Source organism: Pantherophis guttatus, chromosome 6 (genome assembly GCF_059756535.1).
Source record: "Pantherophis guttatus breed Tessera chromosome 6, ASM5975653v1, whole genome shotgun sequence".
NCBI lineage: Eukaryota > Metazoa > Chordata > Lepidosauria > Squamata > Colubridae > Pantherophis > Pantherophis guttatus.
In genome coordinates this window covers 70,489,937-70,504,743 of record NC_142068.1, presented here as the reverse complement: position 1 = coordinate 70,504,743, position 14,807 = coordinate 70,489,937, and the positions used below count along the sequence as shown (strand labels likewise).

General features: G+C 37.9%; 1 protein-coding gene across 2 annotated transcripts in view; it reads right to left on the bottom strand.

The window, feature by feature from the left end:
• Nucleotides 1-3,427: 3,427 nt before the first annotated feature.
• PANK1 (pantothenate kinase 1) overlaps nt 3,428-14,807 on the bottom strand; it is a 36,312-nt gene continuing 24,932 nt past the window's right edge. For both annotated transcript variants that reach the window (XM_034430372.3, XM_034430373.3), the window contains exons 4-7: nt 13,172-13,348; nt 11,524-11,647; nt 6,365-6,490; nt 3,428-4,951 (exon numbers count right to left, since the gene is read on the bottom strand). In XM_034430372.3, coding sequence (XP_034286263.1) covers nt 4,892-4,951; nt 6,365-6,490; nt 11,524-11,647; nt 13,172-13,348 — 487 coding nt within the window. In that variant the 3' untranslated portion in view covers nt 3,428-4,891. The remainder of the gene's footprint in view (nt 4,952-6,364; nt 6,491-11,523; nt 11,648-13,171; nt 13,349-14,807) is intronic.

Here is a 14,807-nt window from a genome sequence, read left to right as displayed (position 1 = left end):
TTGGAAATAGCAAAAGGACCGGCCCGTGGTGTTTCTAATGAAAACGGCGCAGGGGGCCATGCACAGCTCCCCATCCCCACTGTTTTCAGCCTGGACGGCCTCCAACATCCTACCAGCCAAAACGGGGCATGGGGGTGTGCATGGCCCCCACACCCTATTTTGGCTGGCAGGGTGCTGCAGGAGGCGTTCGTCCCATCCCCCGCCAGCCCGCAGAGGACAACTACAATGCTGATCCGGCCCTCGAAGAAATCCAGTTTGACATCCCTGATTTAGAGTAACAGTATCAGTAGTAATCATCGAAGCAGAGTTGGAAATTGGGCCTCTGCTCAGAAGTAAACTTCATTCAAAGACTGATTCAAAAATTCAAAACAAGGTTGGCAGAACATTTTGCTACCAAATATCGAAAGTTCACCCACAGCTAACTCAGCAAAAGCAGCAAAATTGGCAGTTGGAAATAAATAACGGTAGCGAATGCAGTTACTAAGATTAGTAAGCAAGTGAGCATGGAAAATAACAAAAAACTAAACGTATGAAACAATTCATGAAATGGACTTTTATAAATGAGCTTCATTGTTTTCTAATTATCCAATTAATCTGAAAAAAAAACTGATGACTTGGGAAGGGTTTTACTATTTCAATTAATTTACTGAACATATTAGATTGAATGTGCTAATTAATGCTCTTAAATCTTTTGAGGGTAATATTGCATGAGTTATTATTCCATGAGCTATTAGCAGAGCAGGATCCTGGAGTTATATGGAAGATCTTTTTTTCTATAGCACAGTGAGTACCTCTCCCACTAATTCTGGAGGGAGAGCTAGAAAGTCTTCTGATGTTGACTTCTGTGGGAGGAGATGGGATTTCTTCCCATTTCAAAAAGTCGAAGTACAAGGAGAGCTCATGGAAATTAAAGTTCTAGAAGGCAAAAATACAAGATACCTGGTTGGAATATAAATGGGCTTCCTGAGAAACCTGCCTTTTCCCCCACCAGTGCCTGGATAAGCTGGATGTCTCTTCCTGCTGTAGAAGGCCCTTCACAACAGTGTACCTTCTCTGCTGTCTCTCTTGCTGCTTTTACCCTGTAGAATATCATTCCCTACACCTCCACAATCCCATTAAACTAGCATGCCTGCCTCTCAAAAAGCTTTAGAGACCAAGTTTTCCCCCCAAGAATCGGATCTTATTGTATGGAGATCCTCAATCATCCAGGTCATGGTTGTCCCAAAGGTGCTTTTTCAAAAGGTAACTGGACTTTATTTTTCCTTGAAGATCTTTTGCTTCTCATCCAAAAAGCTTTTTCAGTTCTCTGTCGTCCGTTTGAATTTTTATATTTTATTATGTAGCTTGTATTGATTTTTTCCATTATGGACGATGTATGTTGTCCCAAGTTTTGTGCTGAGGAGGATGACTGTATAAATTGACTGATTAAACACATACATAGCTTTCTTACCAGGAGATTCTGATCTGAGACCTTGCAAAACTGTCCCAATTTGGAGACGGGGTGTAGGCCTAATCCTTGTTGAGAACTATTTTCTTCTGTCAAATAATATTTTGGCTCAAGTCATAAAAATTACCTTAAGGTGTTTTTGTAAAGGAGGAAATTGACAACCATGTAGCAACCTGATGGTCATTTCCTAGGAGAGACAGATGTGTTCGTAATATTTTATGAAAACACTGAGCTGATTACGCACATATCTCTCTCTGAAGCTCTGACAGCAAAAACTAAGAACTAGTAAATCATGAAGTGAAGTGTGTGATCAAAATGGCCCCTGAATAACAATGATGGGAAAAATGTGTGTGTGTTTATATTCTCTGGAGAAAATATTAAGAAGCAAAAATAAAACAAACTGCATTTGTAAGGCTTCCCAATGAAAAATTTACCATGAGCAGCATGCAGATTAAAAACATTTTCAATACCTAAATACGGTTAACAGAAATGAACACAATAAATCCCAGGAGGAAACAAACATGCCCAAACTGAACAAATATTGCATACCGATGTACACACCAAAATTTATCTCAGAGCTTGGGGAGAAAACCATGATTTCTTCCAACAACCAGTTTGCCAAACTGCTCAGAAAGTTAACAACCGGTTCTCCCAAAGTGGTGCAAACTGGCTGAATCCCACCACTGGATAAAGGGATAAATCTATAGCCACTTGAGGCCAATCAATAAATTTCCATCAAGCAATGCTACCTCTTAATTTTATTGGATCTTTGGCAATTAATAAAGAGAGCTGAAGACTTAGAGATGAGTTTATAGAAAATGGGGTGAAGTATGGAATGGAAGTATTTGGTTGCCTTGCAAGAGACAGCAATAAGCTGTTAATGTTGAATATACTTTTGAGGAGTGAAGGAGAAGTTTCCTATATTTTCTTTTTGTTCCCCCTTTTTTGTTAAGGAGGGGATTCTTCACGTTCTAAATATTTCATTTTTTAAATGTATTTTTGTAGTAGGTTTTTGCCTTATAATCCTTCATAAAATTATACAAAAAGCAATGTTAACTCTTAGTGGCTACATAGATAGATCTTCTCCAGGATGATCTGTCTCCAAACTGTCCCTTCAGGTCTTCCAAAGGTTTATTCCTCATCACTATACAGGTAGTCCTTGACTTACAACCACAATTGAGCCCAAAGGTTTTGTGGCTCAGACAGTTGTTGAATGAGTTTTGCCCAATTTTACAATCATAAATTCTTACCATAATTGTTAAGTGAATCACTGCAGTTGTTAAGTTAGTAACATGACTGTTAAGTGAATTTAGTTTCCCCATTGACTCTGCTTGTCAAATCACAAAAGGTAATCATGTGACTCCCCAGGACACTGCAACCATCAAAAATACATGCCAGTTACCAAGTGTCTGATTTTTGATCACATGACCACAGGGATATCGCAATGGTTATTAAGTGTGAAAAATTATCATAAATCACTTTTTTCAGTGCCATTGCAGGGGTGAAATGCTCCTGATTTGGCCGATCGGTAGCAATGACGGCTGGTGGTTCAGAGAACCGGTAGTAATAGCAGCTTGAGGCTCCGCCCACCTGCCCAGTCGTCATTAAAACCAGGAAGTAACCTGGTTTTTACCCTCTGCACATGCGCAGAAGGGTTTGTGCATGTGCAGAGGGTCGGCGAGCGCACGTTGACGCGTGGCGCATGCACTTCCAAACCAGTAAGGAGGGTAAGTAGATTTCACCCCTGTGCCATTGTAATAGTCACTAAATGAATAGTTGTTAAATTGAGGACTATCTATAGTCTATGCACTTTGCTTAATTTGAAGCCTGGTTATTTGTGCCTCGAGTGAAAACTCTGTATTGCTTTGATTAGTTTGTTTTCTTGTCTATATCACTAGAATTCTCAGGAATTTCTCCAACATCAATATTTAAAAGTGTAATTACTCTTTCTACTGAAGGCCACAAATACAATGCAAATCGTCACAGTAATAATGTACTTTTATTCCAGGCAGATAAGCGAATGTATTTTAATGTATTGAAAGTTTCAAGGTAAAGAAATCAAATATCTATTCCAAACAATCCAATTTACTAGAGGATATTTACTCAGTAAAACTATATTCTCCCTTAATGGCCCCTGTAGAATGTGATAGCAGAACAAAAAATAGAGATTAATACAGTAAATAATACTGTGTTTATAATTTTAATACAACCAATCATTGGCTAATTTCGATGTGGCTTTTTAACAGTGGACAAAAAAAATGACATATCTGACATTTTAAATAAATTAAAAATGTAGCATAACAAGACTTCCAATGTGTGCATTTATTTACCATAAAAATTACTGTTCTTCAGAGTTGATTTCTCGCAAATGAAGATGAAGTAAGCCTATTTCTGGATTGTTACAGTATATGATAGTAACTTTTTTCTTTTTTTTTCTTTTGCAATAAAAAAGTTTTACAGAGACAGCAGTTTGAATATGCAATCCAGGGGTATTATGTCCACTGGAGAAAGATCATTCAATGTCACAACATGTTTAAATACCTCATCCAGAAGCATCCATTACAAGTTGCAATGACATCAAAAGGAAGACAGATGGGTCATGAAGTCACTGTACCAATGAAGGGCTTATGCAATGACATGATGCATTTGCATAAGTTGCATAATTTGTGTGATATCATCACACACGTGTCATTTACTGCCCTTCCAGACAACTCTGACCTCTTTTATTCAATAATCACATGTGTTCGGCTAAGGGAACCAGAAATAAGGATTTTCAAACGACAGTGAATAAGTACTGAATTTTCACAAGATGTAAATATAAGAAAAATTGAGGTATTCTCTTTCTTTTCAGTAGATTTGATGACACATCTAAAAGTACTATTTACTACTGCTGACATGAACAGCTAAACAAAGTAGTTACTTTATGAAGGAGATGAACATAGTTTAATAGAATGAAGGCAGCAAGATTCATTATTTTAGTGTTCACACTAAATGCCAGCTTTGCAGTTTCATTTGAAACCAACAGCGATCATGAAACGTCATGAAAGATTTAAAAAAAATCTCCTAGAGCGATTACTAAACGAATCATTATCACACTAGATCAGTAAACCCCAGAAGAAAATAACAACAATAATAATACCAGTGTCTTATAATTTAGGTCCTTTTTCTAGTCGGTGCCTATTTTTTAGACACAATCCATAAAAATTGGCCACACCGCACATTTCATTTATCTTAAAAATGTTGTATCCCCATAAAAATGCCTGGTACAAAGTCTGAAGTTAACGTCCATCCCTAAATTTAAAAGATCAGCTAAAATAAGTTTAAATTATTACAGTATTTACAAATCCAGCAGGTAGGACAGCCATCATGGCTTCTTTCCCATCTTCCTAGCAGCTGTCATCCTTCAAGCAGCTTTGATGGTTCCCTCGGCTTCTAGAAGCTTCCTCATTTATCATCAGTCATTTTGAGCAGTTCTAGAAGAGCCCCCACAGCACCAAAATAACCCTTCAAAATGATTGAAAAGGAGGAGTTAGCAAAAACAAATCCAAACTAAATTATTGCAATATTTAACAAATTTAACACTGGGAGTATTTTTTTTTTTAAGGCTGTAAAAGAATATACAGAAAATCACAGAGAAAAGTATTAGCATTAGCTAATTTCTATACACCCAGCTGTTTAGTAAATATTAGATGTGACAAATAGGTATACAGAACCCAAAGGGGTTATTCTTAAAAAAAAAAATCCCCTCTTATTTTTAACCAAAATCTTAGTTGATTCATTAAAAGATTTCAGTTCTCATGTTTTTTAGCAAATTTGCTGCCGGTGACCATTACACACTCAACCCGAAACAGCAACACAACCTTGTTCCCAAGTTTAACATGTAGCAAATGATAATTTTCTCCAGAATAATTCAAGCAGGGAAAAAAAAGTGTGTGTGGTAAAGCTAAAATTCCCCATATACCCTAGGGCTGTGCAAAATCATTCAGAAGGTCATTCTGTGGGTCTGCTGAGAAGCTCAGTATCAAAACAGTGCATCCCTTCAAGGGCTTAGCAAGGCTATTGCATACTGAGCTTGCACAAAACACACTTCTGCCAAGACGGCTACACAATGTCATCTGTGCATGATTCTGCAGAGTTCTAGTACAAACAAGCCGCTGCTATCTATGCGGTACAGGATACATCAATAATTAGTCTGGTAAGGACTTCTAATAGAATTCAGTTACTGATTTATTTCTGAAATTTGTTGGCCACCCATTTTATGTCAATGTAACTCTGGGCAGCTTACAATTTTAAACAAAGGGAAGGCAGAAAATTAGCAATACAATCCTACCCATCCACTCAGAAGTCCCACAGAATGAAAAGGGACTTGTTTTAAAACAAGCAGATTAATTGCAGCCTCCTTACTGCTTTCTGATAGGAGTTTGTTTCTATAGTCTCTACTGGGTCAAATACTCTTTCATCAGCAGAAGGACCCAATGAGATGAAGCCTGATGTTCTTTCTTGTCTAATATTCCTAGATGCCCTCACAACTTTACTAAAACAGATGCCTTATTCAGATATTGCCTTATACAACAGACATTGATTTGTTTTTCCATTCACGATTTAAAGCAGGGCTGGGGAACGATGGCCCTTTTATGACTTGTGGACTTCAATTCCCAGAATTCCTGAGCCAGCATGGCTGGCTGGCTCAGGAATTCTGGGAGTTGAAGTCCACATCATAAAGAGGCCATTGTTCCCCACCTCTGATTTAGAGTGAAAATGACCAATAATGATAGTTATGACAGGAATTCATTGATGTTGTAAGCAGCCCAGAGTCGCCTTGCAGTGAGATAGGAGGCAAAAAAACTTCATAAATAAATAAATAAATTCATTACCATATTAACAAATATAATGCTTTCTTTTTTTAATGATTTTTACCTCATGTTCCAAAAAGAGAGCTTTGAGTTGTCCCTTTGACCAATAGTCCATGGCATAAGCTAGTACCTTCATGGCAACCATGTTGATTCTCAGGAAGTTGCCTACAAACACCACTCGATCAATATTCTGTAAAATTTAAGTAAATTAAGTGAATTATGTGCAGTGAAAAGTATCTTATTTTCAACCTTATACATTGGAAAATGTTCAACAGTGCTTAAAGTTGCAATATTCCTTTGGTGTTTTGGACAGTAAGACCTCAGACGGACAACCCAAAATGGATGAACTTAGTTATATAACACAATTGATCCTAAATAATATTTTTCTGCAAACCAAGCAACAACAAAAAGACATGTATACAGTTACAATATTTTGCTTTTTCAGATTTATTGAAGATTCATTCTATTCAGTGACACGTTGCAAATACATTATTTGTTTGTTTGTTACATACTTCTTTTTAAAAGAAAAAATCCAGAGAAAATAATCTCTAGCATATCAATGAACAGCATTTCTTTCTAAATAACCATACATGGGGTGATTATTTTTTCATTGATAAATGTTCTGCTATAGGTTCTCTGGAAAGGATTCTGGCCATGTATATCCAGGAAGCACTTAATTTTCGTCCCTATATATAGTGGGTCATGTAAATAATATGTAATTTAGCACATTCTAGAGAAATGTTTATTTCTCTAGAACAAACAAATAAAAATAAAACAACTATTTTTTTAGTCATATCTGTGTTGATGTACTGTAGCTGAAATGGGAGAAGGAGTTAAGAATCTGGGTAGTGTGGTCTCCATGAAGGGGGGGAGTCAGTAAACGAGACATGACTCCTTCTCCCCCAAATCCCTTGGGTCGTTATCTGGTTGTTTTCAACAGAGTGCATTTAGTCCAGTGAGACTCTTTTAAATAGGCAAGTAGCAATAAATACTCTTCTCTGCTCAGTTTGCTGTGTCTGTTTCTTGCACCTGACAGCTAAAGCACTGAAGTAATGTATTTTCCCAAGTATTAAAGAAATGTTATAAACATCGTGTAAAGGTCTAAATTTACCAAACCACAGAAACTCCGTGCAATTCATTGAAACTGTCTAGAGATAATTTTGTTCTCATCATGGAACATTAAAGTTAATTTTGTTGCTGGCAGGGATGCTAATCGCTGAAACGACCAGAAAATGGCTGACAGTAAAGAAGGAAAGGAACATCCAGGCATTTACTAGAATTTCAATATACTACCACCATCACCACCACAAATACACATAAAACCTTATGATAGCCTTCCTCTCTCTATGTGTCTTCCAGATTTCAAGACTCCCAATTATCCATATTTTCTGCAATTGGCCATTAGAATTGAGGAATTCTGAAAGGGGCACAGGTTGGAGTAGACTGCCTAGAAATAAGTTCCATCCAGTAGTGGGTTTCAATTTTCTTCGCTACCGGTTCACTATTGGGAGTGCGCGGTGCTTCTGCGCATGCGCAAAACATTTTTGATGATGATGTCTGGGAGGGTGGGCGGAGCCTCCCGCCGCCGCCACTATTGGTTCGCCCAAACTGGGGCGAACCAGTAGCAACCCACCACTGGTTCCATCGCTACCCATGGCAAGGATATTAATTTGTACAGCATAAAGCAAAGGGGAAAAAAAGACAGCCAAGTCCACATTCTGGCTCTCAGAAAGAGCACTAACGACCAGATGATTGTAAGGAAAATAAATCCTTCCACCCTGCACCATTTAGTCAGAACTGAAGAAGCTTCTTGGATAAGAAGCAAAATGTCTTCAAGGAAAAACAAAGTCCAGTTGCCTTTTGAAAAAGCACCTTTTGGGATCATCACTATTTACTCTTGTGTATTTTACTCATCAAAAATATATTTATTCGCTTCTGCTTCTATAATAAGCTATTCTGAAATTCACCAACATTTGAAAGAGCTATCAACTGCAGTGAAATCCTTATTTTGATAATACAGTTTCACCTTTAAAGAAGGAAAAATTAATTATCACTCAAGCTTGTAGCTAAACAAGCATCAGCTCTTTTAGTAATTACTGCAAGTTATTTTTGCTCTGAAATGTTGGAGGTGCTAACATGATAAAGCTTAGTGTTAATCATGCATATTTTAAGCTTGTCTTCCTTGTCAACCAAGTGGGCCTTTGTGATCCAGTTTAATTTAGCCCTGGTTTAAATTTTTAATTACTATAAAAACAGAAAAAATATTGTTTCAGATTTCTTTAAAAGGGCGTTGTCTTACCTGAACACCCCTTCTGATTGCGGTGGGGCCAGCGGTCAGGAACGGTCTGATTGGGACCAGACACATTAATTTGAGCTGCCCAAATTTCAACCGCTGTTCTCTATTCTTGAGACAACAAAAGGGAAAGAGAATTTCCATCTAGCTCCCACAATCTTGGTAGAGCTCTCCAGCATGAAGGGTCTAGTGCCTGAGCCCGCTGAAGGCCGAGAGAAGCCTGCAACCAGCGATGGGAGGCTTCCAATGGCATCCGGCTATCTCCAGAGGTCTCGGGCGTGAGCCCTTCACACTGAACACGAGGGAGGGAGGCTCAACCAGAGGCTGGGAGCCCCCAGCCCCCCTGTCGCCGCAAGCGGCCTTCAGCGGGCTCGGGCACTAGATCCTTCATGCTGGAGAGCTCTATCAAGATTGTGGGAGCTAGATGGAAATTCTCTCCCTTTTGTTGTCTGAAGAATAGAGAACATTGGTTGAAATTTGGGCAGCTCAAATTAATGTGTCTGGTCCCAATCAGACCGTTTCTGACCGCTGGCCCCACGCTCAATGAGAATAAGAATGTTATTACTAATATTTCTGAACATTTTAATATTATACGTTAAGAAATCAGTCACCATTTTTGGTCTAATGAGTCTAATGAGATATTTCTATGTGGATTCATTATTTGGATGCACTAGAAAAACAACTGCAACATGCAAGACAGTGCCTTTGACTTCAGACCACAGTTGATGTTTCTTGAACTGAAGTAACTATAGAATTAAGATGCTGCACAGACAGGTTCTCACAATTTTCACAGTTATGGACTCGAACTATGTATTGTAAGGCATAAGCTTAATTTAGATTTCTCCCAATATTTTTGGAAAATCAGTGCTCAAGCCACGTGCTCATTTGCACTCTCCTCCATTATTTTATACAGTCTCACTTTAACCACCAAATCAAATCAATCACAGACCATTGTAAGAACAAGCTACTGTCTGCCACAACTGCAAAATCAGCAAAATTCCATCTGTCCTACAAAACCAGAAACTATTCTTTGAAAAGGCTCCCAATTTGCTAACCTGAGTATTATATTAAACTTGTTCATGGATTATTATGCAAGCAGATGCAAATTGTTAGACCAGAACTCAAAGGCCAAAATTCAAAAGATTGTATTAAATGAGCAAAAAATCTCATGAATTCTAGACTTTTGCAAACATTTGCTGGGATTCACAGATCACCAGAACGCATATCTAAAAATTGCAGTCAATTTCTGCTGTAAGACAAGAAATTAGATAGTAACAGAAATAAATAATTTGTTTGAAATATAAAGAATCCCATTCACATATGTTCTTGCAAGCCTTCATTAACAATAATCAACTTTCAAAGCTAAAGAATTCTCCCTATGTCTCTTTATATTTATAAAGCTGCGTTGCTATTGCAGTTAACTCTCTATGCTTTGATAGCCCTGTACAATGCTGCTTGAACTCCATGCCACAAGGCAACACTGTAAAGAAGCTGAAAGCAAAGAGGAAGTTCAGGACCACTTATTATTGCAGAGGCTTCCACTGATATTCCTATGTAAAATATTCAGGAATATTAAATTATGGTCACCAATACATAGAAGCAACTGAAACAGGTCCTCGGTTTGATATACTAATTGCATTTCACCTAACCTATTCAGACATTGAACTATTTGACAATACGCCATTGTTTTCCTTCCTCTTGTCATATATTCTCTTACTATCTTTGACCTGAAACATGGCATAGAGAGGCAATATATTGAACCTGCATGCTGACAGGTTTTACCAGTGAGCAGTAAGATAAGTTGAAATTGTAGAAAGTATCTATTTTAGGTTTAACAGTCACTGTCTGGGATAGGTTATGCCAAGCCCATTTCCTTGAAGAGCTATTGGTCTTTATAGCTGAAACCCCCACATCCAAGTTCAACATTCTAGCAACGATACCACACTTATAACAGATGCTAGTGATATCTCTGAGGAGAAAACCAGGCTCCAATTTCTTCTCTCCTGCACATATCATCAGGCTCCTGGGGACAAGCTCCCTCTAGGCACCAGGAGCAGGGAAAAACCTGTTTTGAGCTAGTCCTCAATGAAGAAGATCTGAGGACTTGGGAGGATGGAAAGCAGCCTCAGATGATGAAGGTTCCCAACCTTTTAAGTACTCTGATATAGTCATGATCAAATCAGGTTATATCACTCGCATAAACAGGTATTCTTCTAGCTTTACCTTTAAAAGATTGTGTACTTTTTCTCTGCTATGGCTAAAATACAAACTGAAAGATATATAGCTCTTGCTAATTGTTGTTATACCAGTTTCCAAAATGTAGATTGGAAATAATTCAGACCATTGGACCAAACAACATATGCAAATCATACTGAATATGTTGCCTCAATAATGACCCAACACTACCATTAAGTTAATAGGGTCCATATGCTTTTAGTATAAATATTGGAGGCTTCAAATTAAACATCACATCTGAAAAGTAAATCTTGAGCAAAACCAGAATCCCACTTACAGGCTCAAAGAAGTCTCAGAAATAGTGATCCTTCTACTTAGGTGAAGTTCTTAACAATTTAGGAAGAGATAGCTTTTATAGATAGACACACTATCTATATAAAACTATCATTTTAGTCTTTTTTAAAAAGAAAAACAGTAGAGCCAGTTCATATCATGGAATAATATACTTTAAAGCAGGGGTATCCAGCCTTGGCAACTTTAAGGTTTGTGAACTTCAACTCTCAAGAATTCCTCAGTCAGACATGCTGACTGAAGAATTCTGGGAGTTGAAGTCCATAAGTCTTAAAGTTGCCAAGGTGTGATACCCCTGCTTTAAAGGATTGTTCAATATTTTCATTGGTAGGAGAAGGTATATAAACCAATAACCCCAATCTTCTTAGTAACCCCAAAACAGGTTGCTATTAAAATGATCTCACCTCCTTCAAGGCGCACATCCGAGCAATGGAGCCAATGTTATTGGTGATGGTGACTAATGTTGCTCTTGCCAGATCCTCTTTGCTGATTGTCTCTCGCTTTTCTTTGCTCATCATGTTGCCGAAACTGTGTGATAATACTAGAGGATGTGATCTTTCTTATATTTTTCAGAAAGGCCAAGGTTTCTAAAAATATGTTTTAAAGAATTTGTCTGGGATATACAGAGTCATTCATTCAGGAAGCAAAACACACGCTCACGTACAAATATAGAGAACTGATCAATTCCAATTATAGCTAATACTATCATTAAATATAATTTTATCAAGCATATAAAAGTTACCACAGAAGAATCAACATTGTTTTGTAAAACTGAGTCCTGGCTCGCTAACTTCTAGTATTCTCAGAGAGGAACTTTTAAAAAGGATATTGGAAAACAATCGAGAATACAGAAAAGTCAAAAGGATCTAGGATTTAAAGAGCATAAAATAAGGAATGCTTACAACATTGGGGGGGGGGCTTCAGTTTAAGAAAAAAAGTTATTCAACAGAGGACCAAGACAGAAAGAAAGCAACATGGGAAATATTCCCAGAATACAGAACTTGGGGCCATCTAGGTTGTGATTTTTTAAAAGTATTACTTTTCACGGTGCATTGTCAGGTTTTGAAATGTACTATTGCAAGATACGATGGCCACTAATCTGACTGGTTTCTAAAGGGAATTGGATTAACTTTAGTAGGATATAGCCCTTGGTCACAATTATCTTGCTTTTATTCTTTTAAAACCAACAGGGCCATTGTACTAGATGCGCCTTGGCTCTGATCCAGTATATTTCTTATGAACAAATGTGGGTGAAGTTTGTTTATTCCAGCCCTCTCAGATAAAGCTAAGATATGTTGGGTTTATTGTACACAGATTGGGTTTCTAAATCACATAACAGTAATCATGATTCAGCTGTAGGGGGAATGATAAATAAGTCTGGAAAGTGGGTGTACCAGACCTACAGTAAATCATTCTTGCATGATTGGCAATTAATTTGAGCAATAGCATTGATAAATTGAATTGTGCATAATACAATTTACTAGGTATTTTCAGGATACTGGTTGATTTTCTGATTTCATTTTACAATGTGAAAATCCATTATATTTCATTTTATATTTATCAATCCTGATGACAGAAGTTAATTAGCTGTAGACCATCTAGGGCAGGCTTGTCAAACTAGCAGCCCGCGGACCGGATACAGCCCATGGAGGCCACACGCACCTCGGCTCCGCAAAGGCAAAAAAGTCACGATACGTCATGATCTGGCCTGCGACACAGTCCAGTTTGACACCCCTGATCTAAAGCTTTAAAATGCTTGCTTGTAACTTCTAGAGCATGCTGAAAAATCTAGCATTTTACTGGAGGTTTAGAATGCACAATTGAAGCATTGAAAAATTATCCCCCAATCCACAAATCCCATCTTTCCTCTTCATGTGGCCTTGCCCACTTTGTCATCATCTTGTTATTCACCTCAACCTTCACTGTCAAACCTGACAATCATGGAATGGATGGAGATGGTAGTTAGGGTAGCATGAAGCAATATGCTACTGTTGAACAATACACGTATAAATAGAAGTCACAGAATTTGTGTTGTGATTTGTCCATGCGTACCTTGATGCAACAGCAGATCCTTGAAGACCAAACCGTTCATAATCTCCTCCATAAATATCCTTCACCAGCTTATCAACATTGGTGCTGTCTCCTTTAGCTGCCATTTCTAGAGCTTCCTCAAAGGTCTCACAGCCAGTCAGCAAACAACACAGACCCAGGAATGTACCACCACCAAGACTAGAAAGCAAAAAATATCATTTCATATGCTTGAGAAGAGTTGGGGTTTCTCTGTTCCTATTATTCCAACAATCGTTCAGGCGGAAGGAGAGAACTGAATGTTATATATTTTGGGAGGGACTATTCCTTAAGTCTAAAGAAGTGAAAACAGCCTTTTTTAGGCATACAATTAAACCCAGAGCAGTAAATTTGATCTCTAGTTTGGACCAACTAGTCCAAATTCCTGTCAGTTTGATCAGTATTTCCTATGGAAAAGATTGTGGGTAATCTGGAACATCTAAAAAACTCCAGACTAGATTAGCATTAGATGAGAAAAACCAAAGCAAGCTTGACCATTTCTTTTGCAGAACCATTAAAAGGTGGAATACATCCACTTCCTATTTGAAAACTAATCAAAATTGGTTTTTATATTTTTCTACTTGCATGCCTCAGTTTGAAGTTCAGATCACACAAGAAGTTCTAATCACTTTCTAATTCATAGTAGAACTTTTCAATCTCTTCTTGGAGGTCATATATATAGAACTCATTTAGTGATCACAATTGGGCCACTAAATGGAACATTACAATTTTACTTCAGCTTTCCTTTGAAAGCTGAAGTAAAATTGTAATGCACCATAGTGGCGCAGTGGTTAGAGTGCAGTACTGCAGGCTATTTCTGCTGCTTGCCCGCTGCCTGCAACTTGGCAGTTCAAATCTCATCAGGCTCAGGGTTGACTCAGCCTTCCATCCCTCTGAGGTGGCTAAGATGAGGACCCAAATTGTTGGGGGCAATATGCTGACTCTGTAAAGCGCTTAGAGAGGGCTGTAAAGCACTGTAAAGTGGTATATAAGTCTAAATGCTATTGCTATTGCTTTACTTTAGAGAACTGAGAAAGTCCTAAATGAGAGAACTGGTCACAAAGTTACTTTTTCAGCACTGGTATACAGTGGTGCCTTGATACTTAACTGCTTTGAAACTCATCAAATTTGGTACTCAACGCATTTTGACACAAAAATTTCATCCTACTATCATCGTTTGTTGGTACTCAACATACAAGCTAGAACTTGTCGGTGTTGGCTTCCTTCTGACTCACTACATTATTCCTTATGGGAAAAAAATGATTGGTACTCATCGCACCGCCCGGAACCAAAAACTATTTTTGTTTTTGGTTCCTGGATGAACGCTGAGTACTAAAACATCATGCCTCCCAGAACTAATTAACAATGAGAACTGAGGTACCACTGTATGGCTTACTACTACTAATTCCTGTGTTAAAACCATGATTTAGAGTATAGACACCCATGTCCTGCATGCAGTCCCCAATACTATCTATCTATCTATCTATCCATCCATCCATCCATCATCTATCTATCTATCTATGTAAAAAAATCCTAATAGAAACTGGGATGCTAAGAGGAAAGCTTTGAAGAAAGGAAAAGAGCAATGCAGTCCATCCAATTTGTGTGATACAAGCTAATA